Consider the following 12,833-nt stretch of genomic DNA (forward strand, 5'->3'; position numbering starts at 1 on the left):
GCCCCTCTCTAATGTGCAGCAGGCATGTCTGTGAGATCACTCAGGAATGTGGTCTTATCAGCACAATGGGGGATGGGTACTATCTGTAATCCATTTCATTACAAGGGCAACTTATAAACTATTACACAAAGTATTAAAGGGGAGAACCAATCAGTCACTTAAAGATACCCTTATAATACACTGAGTTGAATGTGTATGGGGTGCATAGCCAGTCTTCCTGTTGTCACTTTTGAAGAAACTGCTCAATGGTTCATTTAAAAACTCGAGGGAAGAGCTGCAGAATTTCTGTGTATTGGTGACTTTTTTAAACTTTTAGGTGAGACTGTTATAAAACATGAAGGACTGTGCCATAGTCCATTTTCAGAGTGACACTATATGAGAATGTGGATTTTTCTATCCTACAAAAATAAAGCAAAATCATCCTGTATGTAGGCATAAGTGGAATGTTATACAGAGTAAAATGTCATTGGTCGGTCATCAGTAGTGATCACCACTGATGGTGACGATTAGAGATGAGCGAATTTCTTAAAAGTTCTATTTGTCTGATTCGCCGAATTTCACAAAACAATTTGCATTATTTTGTAAGTAGCGGGTGCAATGACAGGGAGCTGCGATAGCGCCGCCCCCGTCATTGTACCCCTCAGATGCCGCGTTCATACATGATCGCGGCATCTGAGTGTAAAATTAACAATAAAAAAATTCAATCAAACTTACCGCCTCCATTTGCTCGCGACGGGCCAGCCGCCACCATCTTGCTGGAAGATCTCGGCCGAAATCCTGTGCGGCGCGAGATTACGTCATCATGCTGGCTGGCGTAGTGATGTAATCTCGCGCCGCACGGGATTTCAGCTGAGATCTTCAAGCAAGATGGAGGCTGGCGGCCCGTCGCGAGCAAATGGGGGTGGTAAGTTAGAATTTTTTTGTTTTTTTTACTATTTAGGTTAAATCGATTCGCTGACACGAAGCACGAGGAAATTCGACTTCTAGGCAAATCGAATTTATCCTGAAATTCGGATCGAATTCCACTTCGTGGGATTCGATTCGCTCATCTCTAGTGACGATCATCAGTGGTGATCAGCAGTGATCGCTGGCGATATTATACCATATACCACCCGATATACTGTGCATTGTGTATACTCTTTTTCAGGCTCTGCGGGGTTCTCAGAAGCTGGTCCTCTCTGTGCAGACTTCAGGCCGGGTCCCTGGCGGCCATGTCTCTAGTCATATTTATACTTGGGTTGATCCACAAGGTCGCAGTGTCTCACCTCCTGCAGGGTTACCCCACCTTCACAACTCATCTGTGGGGGTCCCGGAAAAGGAAAAGAGAAGTCATCTACAGCTACTGCAGGAAGGGGATGAAAAGAAGGTGTGGGGGTAACACTGTATTCTAAACCATCATTATACCCATCGCTTTCTGCTTTTTGTGACTTTTTTTTTATTTTTTTTCAGACTACTTGCTCTCCTATAGTCTTTGCTCACACCAAATTATTTTTTTTTTCTTCTAAAGACAGCCATGGGCACTAGATATTGTTGAGCAGATTGTGCCTGGTCTGGTGGGATCTTCTGCTAGTTTTAGTTTGATTTCAGATAGAAAACACTAAATTCAGTGTAAATAACTCCAACCAACATATACACATGTCCAATTTTGCAAACAGTTGAAGTGGAACCGAATCTGTCATCTTACCCTTAGGTGAACCTGGTGCTCGGAGAGGGGAGCTCTCTTGGGTTGCTTATCCGTGGAGGTTCTGAGTATTCACTGGGGATCTATATCACAGGAGTGGATCATGGTTCCGAAGCTGAGAGTTCTGGACTTAAGGTAATTCTGAGACTCTTCTTGTAGTTTTTCGCCGTTTCAAATTTTTTGTGCTTTTTTTTTTTTTTCTGGTATGTATGACAAAACAGAAAACTTAGAAAGTGGAAGCCCCCTTAATGGGGTTGTCCCACTTTAGCAAATGGCATTTATCATGTAGAAAAAGTTAATACAAGACACTTACTAATGTATTGTGATTGTCCATATTGCCTCCTTTGATGGCTGGATTCATTTTTCCATCACATACACTGCTCGTTTCCATGGTTATGACCACCCTGCAATGATCAGAGGTGATCATGCTTGCACACTATAGAAAAAGATGCTGGCCTCTCTGGTGGCGGGACCATAGGAGTATACATAGGCCGCCACTTTTTCCTATAGTGTGCAAGCACGGCCACCCATGCTGGATTGCAGGGTGGTCGTAACCATGGAAATGAGCAGTGTATAATGTGATGGAAAAATGAATCCAGCCAGCAAAGGAGGCAATATGGACAATCACAATACATTAGTAAGTGCATTGTATTAACTTCATCTACATAATAAATGCCATTTGCTGAAGTGAGACAACCCATTTAACTATTTACATTAACGCATATCTGTCCTTTCAGTTGCCACTTCAGAATAAGGCTAGGTTCACACCTCCTTTTGATAAATCTGCTAGTCTGTTCTGGAAAAGAAGCAGACTACTAGACTTACCATATCCGGCATAGCTGTATTCCCATTCACTATAATGGGGTCCGGTGGGTTTCTGGCACGCAGTGGAATTTCTCAGCCAGCATTAATGCCAGAAACCTACTGGATCCCATTGTAGTGAATGGGACAGAGATCCGGGGGTGCCCAGCAGTGTCTGGAGAAGCGCCTTTGCCAAAAGGGACGACCAGATTTAACAAACGGAGATGTGAACAAAGCATAGAGGGGTTTTCTGAGTTTTTAATACTGAGGACCTATCTTCTGGATAGACCATCAGTATCTAATCGGTGGGAGTCTGACACCCGGGACTCCTGCCGATCAGGTGTTTGAGAAGCCAGCGCGGCTCTCTGTAGCACCGCAGCCTTCTCTCAGCTTTCCCTAGGCCAGTGACGACACGTTCATCGGTCAAGTGAATGGGGCTGAGAGAAGGCCGCGGCGCTCACAACCTTCTCAAATAACTGATCGGCGGGGGTTAGGGTCTCAGACCCCCACCGATCAGATACTGGTGACCTATCCAGAGGATAGATCATCCGTTTTAAAATCTCAGAAAACCATTATAACCTCTCACGTGTGTATATCACATGGCTTGTATCCATGTATCACCAGTTTCCCCTCTGTAGGCTCCATCTCTAAGGCCTCATACACGCGACCGCATCCGCGTCCGCTCCACAAATCACGGATCGGCAAAATACAGTTGTGTGCCGTTGACTTCAATGGGTCCGTGGTCTGTATTTTGCAGACATATTCTACCTTTTTCGCGGCACAGACATAAGCACACGGATGATCTGTGTACTTTCCACATCCGAATGTCGGTCCTGCAAAAAGATAGAACATGTCCTGTACTTGGCCACAAAATGTGGAGCACGGACCATTTGAAGTCAATGGGTCTGCAAAAAAATGCGGATGCAACACAGACTGTATCCTTATTTTGCGGATCTGTAATTTGCGGCCTACAAAATACATACGGTCGTGTGCATGGGGTATAATTGTCTTTTTTGGCTGCTATGATGTCTCCCATAAATAGGAGAAACAAAAATGAGGAGATCATGCTCCTCTAGCTCTGTGTAGCCCATTCTGAGAAGCAGCAGCAAGGAGAATCTGGTATAGCAGCTATGAAGCTGTGAATCCAGCACTGGGGCGAGATAGAAAACGTACTAGATCCAGTAGCAGTGTCTCTGCATGTCTCTCTCTGCAGCTGTTCCCCCCTTCCCTGTCCATAGACTTCTATAGGCAGTATGTAACCTGATTCCTCAGTCAGCCGATAGTTTATCTGCTCTCTCAAGATGGATTTTAGCATTGACTTGAGTGTGAGTGATCAGTGTAGGCGGGGCAGGGTGTAAGAGAAGGAGTGACACATAAGTGGAGAAAGAGGCATTTTTCCCTAATATCTCACAAAAATGTCTTATATTCACTTGTACGACTGATTTATGCAAAATTTGCTAACTTTTCTTATATAAAGTTTATACAGTTTCCATATGAATCCCTACTAGCTAACATCAGGGACAGCTCTTTGAGAATGGAGTATTGATCACTACCGTAGCAGAGTTGACATAGTTTAACCATATTCTATGCAAAAATTTAATTTTTGGTCTTCATCTGTTTCTACCGCCAGATGGGTGATCAGATCCTGGAAGTAAATGGCATCAGCTTCCTCTGCATCCCTCATGATGAGGCTGTCAGAATTCTTCGCTCTTCGCGACATCTGATGATGACTGTCCGGGATGTAGGTCGGATCCCACATTCTCGCACTGTGGTGGATGAGACTCAGTGGCTCAGTAGCTCCTACACAGGAAATGGAGACCCCCTTACAACTACAGGGTACAAAATAGCAGTAACCTATAACTTTATATTGTCAGAGATCTTTAGATCAAATCCTAATAATCAGGATTATTTGCTAGATTATTGTAACGTTATAGCAGATGCTGGGACCAGGACCTTCTGATCATAGTTGGTGGCAGAAGAAAACTGGCTGATTCATTGTATCTCATTAGATTCACTGCTTGATTTGCCTGAGTTGAGAACCTGTTTCCTCTCCTGACATTTTTAGTGAGTACCGCTAATTACTTGCATTCTCCGTGTAATAACGGTTCTGGATCGTCGGTTCATATGCCTATATTATACCATTCCTCTGTTATTCCTACTAGAAGTTATGAATATATTGCTTCTCCGTGTAATAACAGTTCTGGATCATCTGTTCATATGCTTATATTATACAATTCCTCTGTTATCCCTACTAGAAGTTATGAATATATTGCTTCTCCGTGTAATAACAGTTCTGGATCATCTGTTCTTATGACTATATTGTGCCATTCCTCTATTATCCCTACTAGAAGTTATGAATACATTTCTTGTAGTTTGCAGTCAAGGTCCAGGTGGGTATGGCCAGTTGGGGTGGTGTTCCTGCCCAGTCTGACACTATCCAATTAGTATAAGGCTACATTCACACGACCGTATGAAAGAGTCCGCATCTCTTCCGCAATTTTGCTGAACGGGTGCGGAACCATTCATTTCAATGGGGCCACAAAAGATGCGGACAGCACACCGTGAGCTGTCTGCATCCGTAGTTCCGTTCCGTGGCCCCGCAAAAAAGATAGAGCATGTCCTATTCTTGTCCGTATCTGCAAATTGCACCAGCATCCGTGTTTTGCGGATCCGCAAAACACTATGGTCGTGTGAATGTAGCCTTATACTGTTTACATTAATGCATATCTGTCCTTTCAGCTGCTATTTCAGATTAAGGCTAGGTTCACATCTCCTTTTGATGAATCTGGTAGTCTGTTCTGGAAGAGAAGCAGACTACTGGACTTCCCATATCTGGCATAGCCGGACACCATCGGATTCCCATTCACTATCCAATCAGTGTTGCCAGTGTTTTACTGTACAGGGACACTTCCTAAACTGGTAACACCCATCTGGACCTTCATTGCAAACGGCTAGCAATTCATTCATAGCGTCCAGCAGGAATAATAAAGGAACGGCACAACATGGAGTCATAAGAATAGATGATCTACAAATGCTATTGCATGGGGATGCAAGTAGTTGCTAAATCCGACAGGTCAGGAGAGGGGAGAGCTCCTGATTAAAGGGGCGGTCTCACTAAGTCACCTCCAGATGCAGGCTGGGCTCCTGCTGGTCTGGCATTTTAACTAACGGCTCATACACTTCCCCTACAGACCTCGCTCCTGGGAAGATGTAGTATTATATGGCGGCCATTCAAATGAATGGCCAACCATGTATTGCACTGGGCAGACTGGAGTTGCACTTTAAAGAAAATCTATTACTAAGACAGACCTCTATAAAGTAGGGTACTTTGCAAATGTCCACAAATTGTTAAAATAAATGGAGCTGAGCCGCAATACCAGCCACAACCCATAGACAAGAGTGGCGCTGTGTTTGTTAAAAAAACAAACAAAAAAAACTGCAGACCATTTTTCTAATCTTGGACACCCCCATTGATAAGGATTGCAACCACCCCAAAAATAGACAAGCCTTATAAAGCTGGTGATTGTTTAGGACTGCTAAGAGAATTAAAGGGGTATTCCGGTTAGATTAAGTTATTCCCTATCCAAAGTATAGGGGATAACTATTAGAGTGGTTGGACACCATACCCCCTCTGAAATAAACAGAGCGACTGGCCGCACCATTCATTTCTACGGGCGTTCCTCCAGAATTTCCATAAAAATGACTCGAGCGACTGCATGCATGCTCGACAGAGCGCTCCGTTCCTTTCCGGGGGCAGCAGGGGATACAGGGCCCCCACTGATCTTATAGTTATCTCCTATCCTGTGGATAGGAGATAACTTAATTTAACTGCACCTGGCGACCCCCCCAGGGACGATCGAGTCCCAGTGTTTAGGAATGCCGAGTGATGATGCAGCCTTAATAGTTTGTGTCACGGTGCTCCTACCTGGATACTGTTGCTCCCTGGGGTTAGGCTCCATAGCAACAAAGGAGTTGTAGTTGGCGGAGTCCAGACTTGGTAAAGTTCAACGGTTTTACTTGAATAAACTTGCAATAAACTTGTGTCATCCAAACAATACTTGATCTTTCTCTTGGCTCCAGCAGGCTAAGGGTAAACTGGCAGGTAAACGTGAATACTTTTTTTTTCTCTCTCTCTGCTGTGCTAATCTCTGAATTCAGTCTGGTTACTGGACTTTTTAGAGGTTCTGGTACTGTTAGGCTCCATTTACACGTCCGCAATTCTGTTCCGCATTTTGCGGAACGGAATTGCGGACCCATTCATTTCTATAGGGCCACACTATGTGCTGTCCGGATCCGGAAATGCGGATCTGCCCTTCCAGGTCCGCAGTTCCGTTCCTGAAAAAAATAAAACATGTCCTATTCTTGTCGCAATTTTGTAGTCAGGTCCAAATTGTACCAGCAATACCATATTGTGGCATATTATACCACCCCAACAGAGCAGTCCGTCACAAAATACTGCCAGCAGCACAAAATACATCCCTAAAAATTTCCACTGTCCGGCCATGAGGAGGGTCCAGATGGCCCACCGCTAAATTTCCCTGTAAGGTCTATGGCCAATCTGCCCCTGTCTGCTAGCCATTAGAGACAGTAGCTAGGTGTAAGAATGGTAGTGCCCCTTACCAGGGGTGCACCTAGCCTTTCTGCTGCCTGAGGCGAAAACTAAAACGGCGCCCCCATGCCAATTTTTTAACCTAATCCCTTTACCACAAATAAACTGCTCGGTGGAAGGTGTGAACACCCAGCTGGAATAACAAGTAATACCTAGCATGCTTTAGAGGCCTATAACAAATGCATTGCTAAATGAGTTGGAAACGGAGACATTTATAACGTAGGTTTATAGGCGATGCGCACACCCAGGGGAATAAATGGTGCAGTTATCCGGGAGATCTCACTCAGAAACCATAGGTAAGCACTTTGTGACATGGTTACGTGCGTCCATTTAGAGGAATAATCACGCTGAAAGAGACGCTGCTGCGGTTATTGTCTAGATGTTATCTGCGTTCATTAACTATCTGTAAAATTGGCCTGCACAGAGAGGAGACATCATCTAGTGCTGGAGGGAAATATTTTCTGGAAAATATCACGCCCCCAGCGGCTAAGGGGCGTTACCATTATCTTTCAAGAGGGGTGTTTGGCATTGTCTGTACTCATTTGTATATTTCCGCCAGCACCCCAATTATCTCTTATAGATGCCGTTTCTATTTTACTGGTGGAGTTTATTGTAAAACACTTATTCGCCATGTGCAGCATGCGGCAACTCGCAGGGGAGAGTGGTGGGAGTGGGGGCCGCAGCAATGACGGTGTTAGGGCTCATGCACACAAACGTATTTTCTTTCTGCTTCCGTTCCGTTTAGTTTTTTTTGTGGACCGTATGCGGAACCATGAGATGAAGACAAACAATCCTGAATTTAAAGTCTATTTGGCGCTCAGGGCTCAAGGTGGGAGGGACATGCTAACTTAAAAGGAAAGAGGAAAAAGCGGTAAACTCCGCACCTGACAATGATAACCATAATATATAGCTGTTGGTATTCTATAACTAGAGATGAGCGAATCGGATCCCACTAAGTGGAATTCGATCTGAATTTTAAGATAAATTCAATTCGCCTTAAAGCCGAATTTCCTCGTGCTTCGTGTCAGCGAATCGATTTAACCTAAAATAGTGTAGAAAACAAAAAAATTCTAACTTACCGCCTCCATTTGCTCGTGACGGGCCGCCACCCGCCATCTTGATTGAAGATCCCAGCGTGATGACGTAATCTCGCGCCACATGAGATTTCGCTTCAGATCTTCAAGCAAGATGGCGGTACCCGGCCCGTCGCGAGCAAATGGAAGCAGTAAGTTTGATTAAAAAAAAATGTTATTGTTAATTTTACACAGCTTTTACACTCAGATGTCGCGATCATGTGTGAACGCGGCATCTGAGGGATACAATGACGGGGGCGGCGCTATAGCAGCTTCCTGTCATTGCACAATACAGTAATTCGTCACAAAGCTAATTTTTTGGGTAAAATTCGGTGAATCAGCCGAATCGAACTTTTCAATTATTTTCTCATCTCTAACCTTAAAATAATAAACTTAGGGTCCATTCACACGTCCGCAAAATGGGTCCGCATCCGTTCCGCAATTTCGCGCAACGGGTGCAGATCCATTCATTTTCAATGGGGCCGGAATGTGCTGTCCACATCCGCATTTACGGATCCGCACTTCTGCATCCGTGCTTCCGTTTCCGCCAAAAAATAGAACATGTCCTATTCTTGTCCGCAATTGCGGACAAGATTAGGCATTTTCTATTATAGTGCCGGCGATGTGCGGTCTGCAAATTGCGGAATGCAGATTGCCAGTGTTCGTGTTTTGCGGGAACAGAACAGAACAATTACGGACATGTGAATGGACCCTTAAAGGGGTTGTGTCACTTGAGCATATTTGGAGTTGCTTATGATTCCTGCACCTACTGCTTTTTTTAGTTTATTTTAAAGGGGTTGTCTCACTTCAGCAGATGGCATTTATCATGTAGAAAAAGTTAATACAAGGCACTTACTAATGTATTGTGATTGTCCATATTGCTTCCAAAGCTGGCTTGGTTCATTGTTCCATCACATTATACATTTCCATGGTTATGATGACCACCCTGCAATCCATCACTGTAGAAAAAAGCACCAGCCTATGTTTGCTCCCACGGTCCCGGCCACCAGAGAGCCAGGTGCCTTTTCCTATAGTGTGCATTACCACCTCTGATGGACTGCAGGGTGGACGTAACCATGGAAACAAGCAGTGTATAATCTGATGGAAAAAGAATCCAGACAGCAAAGGAAGCAATATGGACAATCACAATACATTAGTAGGTGCCTTGTATTAACTTTCTCTACATGATAAATGCCATTTACTGAAGTGAGACAGCCCCTTTAAAATAAACTTAAAAAAGCAGTAGGTGCAGGAATCATAAGCAACTTCAAATATGCCGCAATGTGTAAATGATATACATGTGATGTAGAAATTACAGTAATCAAAATAATTCATAGAAATAATCAATTGAGTGATCTGTCAGTCCACTTGTAGATACAATAAATTGTGATTGCAAAATAAAGGTATCCAAAAATGATTATCAATATAAAATAGAATAAAGCCAAGACAATAAGTAAAATTATTGTCTTGGGTGGGAGAGGTGGGAGAACGGAGCCTCTAAGGCTACTTTCACACTTGCGGCAGAGAGATCCGGCAAGCAGTTCAGTCGCCGGAACTGCCTGCTGGATCAGGCAAAATGTATGCTAACTGATGGCATTAGTAAGACTGATCAGGATCCTGATCAGTCTTAAAAATGCCTGATCAGTCGAAAAAATGCATTGAAATGCCGGATCCGTCTTTCCGGTGTCATCCGGCAAAACGGATCCGGCAATTATTTTTTTCACCTTTTTTTCAGTCTGCGCATGTGCAGAACGGAAGGACGGATCCGGCATTCCGGTATTCTGAATGCCGGATCCGGCACCAATACATCCCTATGGGAAAAAATGCTGGATCCGGCATTAAGGCAATGTCACGGCCATGGCTATGACCGTGACTCTTTATCCGCATGCGGTTGCCTGCGGTTTCGTGTCGGTTAAAACCACAGGTGAGGGCTGCTGGCTGGTGGCCTAACTTGTGGTTGCCGCGGGCAACCCGGTTCTCATGTGTATGTGCAGCAGCAGTCTCAGTGTGGCTAGGCAGCGTGCTGCAGTAGCATGCGGTCTCACCTGACTTCCTTTTTGTTAGGTGTGTGTGTTGTGTGCACGGTGTATTATGTTTTGTGTGCACTTCCCCTTATATGTGTTTTCCCTTCTGTGTACTGGAAGGGTTAACTTCCTTCCCAGTGTGTGTGATGTCACTGGGTGTGGTTGACCGGTGGGTGTGGCCTTTGGGCCTATATAACCTCTCTCTGTGGCAGGGCTCAGTAGGTTGCTGCAGCCTTGCTAGCTGGAGCAGCCTCCTGTGTTTTTCCATCTGCCTGTGAGAGCCACCACTGTGGTCATAAGATTTATGTTATGCAAGATTTAAGTTAAGGTTTTATAGTATGCCTATGTCTTTATGTGTGTGTTGTTGGTGGATGTTGTCTGTTGGGATTTTCACATGTGTTTGTGCAGCACACGGTTCTGGATCCCTGTCTGTTTAGGGATCCAGTCAGCAGGGCTGTGGCAGGTTGGTGAACTTCTGTTCGCCTGCCATTTCTGTGTTGCTGTTTCTGTCCCCCTCTTCCCAACAGCTTGGCCATTTGAGGCTCCTGCTCCTCCGTGTCAAGGAGGAGTAGGTTGCCTTACCCAGCTCCTAGCTCAGGGATCTGCGGAGGGTAAGATAGGGCTCCCAGGTTCCTGCGCATGGGCCCTCCTACCCTAAAGGTCGGCCCATGCAGGTTAGGAGTTAGGGTCAGGGTAGGGATGCGTGAGGAGGTGACCTGCTCCCTATCCTGTGGCCTCATGGCCGAGTAGCCACTTCAACACCGGGCATCTCACGGCTGAGGGTTTCCCCCATCCTCAGCCGTGACAGGCAAGTCTTCAGTTTTTTTTCGCCGGAGATATAACCGTAGCATGCTGCGGTTTTCTCTTTTGCCTGATCAGTCAAAACGACTGAACTGAAGACATCCTGATGCATCCTGAACGGATTACTCTCCATTCCGAATGCATGGGGATAAAACTGATCAGTTCTTTTCCGGTATAGAGCCCCTGTGACGGAACTCTATGCCGGAAAAGAAAAACGCTAGTGTGAAAGTAGCCTAAGCCTCTAGAAGCAGGAGCAATACCCCCCCTCCCAGAGGCTCATTTGCTTATAATAAAAGTTATTTTTTTAATTGGTCTTTATTAAAAATATTGAGCCATTCTGTCACAAGGGGTTACTGTTTGTCTAGCTGTGTGAATTGTACGTTTTACTTTCACTTTGTGCCGATCATCTAATAACATTTATCTCTAAACTACTGAGAGGTCATAAACACTTATTTAAATGGCTTGTCCCATGAAAAATATACTACAGTTTTCAAACCAGCACCTGGATCTGAATACTTTTGTAATTGCATGTAATTAAAAATTTGACATGGCCACTGAGTTATTTAATAAATTACATCTGTACAGCGCCACCTGCTGTTTGTTATTTTCTTATTTCTTTGTCCTGCTCACTGAGATGGCTGCACATGCTCGGTTTCATCCTTCAACTGCCTCTTGAGCTGTGATAGGGAGAGCTGAGACACGCCCCCTGAGCTGTGATAGGGAGAGCATGGACACGCCCCCTGAGCTGCAGCAGAAAAGACACTCCCCTTGAGCTGTCAGCTTAATATAAATCTAGCAGAGCAATGAATATGGAGATCTCTGGATCCATGTGAGGTACAGGGCTGGTTCTAGCTTTTTTCGAAAGAGGTTGTCATGTCATATATGATGTCTGATTTTCATTTTTTACATTAGTCATGGGATAACCCCTTTAAGCCACATTCTTATCAGTATAATAAGAACTGAGCTATAATGAGTGTTTAGGAGGTCAGAGAGCAGAGATAAGGAGCTGTCAGATTAGCTGGCTGGCGGAGCAGGCAGAAAATCCAGATTCCTCTACTAGAGCATTTCAGCCCTGTACAGAGAAAATGGCTCCATATTTATAAAAAATGAATAAATTTAAAAAAAAATATTTTTAGCTCAAAACGAATCCAATGCAATAAAAAAGAATGCCCCATAGGTGTACATAGCCTTTAACGTTAGCTGCTCCCTAAAAAGCAGGAAAAGTCATTGAAAAAAAGCAAGGAGCTAATGTTGGACCCATAGAGGTTAATACACTTTAGACATTCTAATTATGAATCTCAATTCCTTGTCTATAAGGACTAAAGAATTCTTCTCTTCGTGTCTGTAGAGAAATTACAAAGCAGAAACAGATAAACTAACCTCTGAAGCAATCGTCTTCCATTGCTCTACACAATAGCTAGGTTTTCTATGTTGCTGCTCCACAATCCAGTACCTTTCCTACAGAATAATCTCCTTGCCTGTCTCCATGGAAAGAAACCTTTCTTGACAAGGTGCTGGTGATGGAACCTAAAGAAAATCCTTCATATGTCCTGTCGTTAAGGCCACTAAACATGATTTTCTTTCTATCTACAGGATCCTAAGGAACTCCTCACCAGAACCTACCACAAAGGTAAGGCTGGGTACTATCATGAGTTGGTTCAGATTTTTGTGGGAATTTCAGTATTTTAAAGGCTTTTCATTACGGTAGTACAAAGGTGGAGTTTGAAGGTCTGACTTATCTAGGCATGTTCCTGGCCAACTTCCTTCTTGTTTCTCCTCCTGGCAGCGCTGGTGGGGTTGTTGACTAGTACATGCACAGCCTTCTGGCCAACTAATGGTGGCCT

At 44.3% G+C, this 12,833-nt stretch overlaps 1 protein-coding gene across 1 annotated transcript in view; it reads left to right on the plus strand.

The window, feature by feature from the left end:
* The window catches only part of WHRN (whirlin), a 101,823-nt gene that overhangs the window by 48,069 nt on the left and 40,921 nt on the right, over window positions 1–12,833 (plus strand). Inside the window, exons 3-6 of the mRNA XM_044268525.1 lie at window positions 1,148–1,366; window positions 1,691–1,816; window positions 4,113–4,318; window positions 12,583–12,619. Of these exons, the coding sequence (XP_044124460.1) occupies window positions 1,148–1,366; window positions 1,691–1,816; window positions 4,113–4,318; window positions 12,583–12,619 (588 nt within the window). The remainder of the gene's footprint in view (window positions 1–1,147; window positions 1,367–1,690; window positions 1,817–4,112; window positions 4,319–12,582; window positions 12,620–12,833) is intronic.

Source organism: Bufo gargarizans, chromosome 9 (genome assembly GCF_014858855.1).
Source record: "Bufo gargarizans isolate SCDJY-AF-19 chromosome 9, ASM1485885v1, whole genome shotgun sequence".
Classification (NCBI taxonomy): domain Eukaryota; kingdom Metazoa; phylum Chordata; class Amphibia; order Anura; family Bufonidae; genus Bufo; species Bufo gargarizans.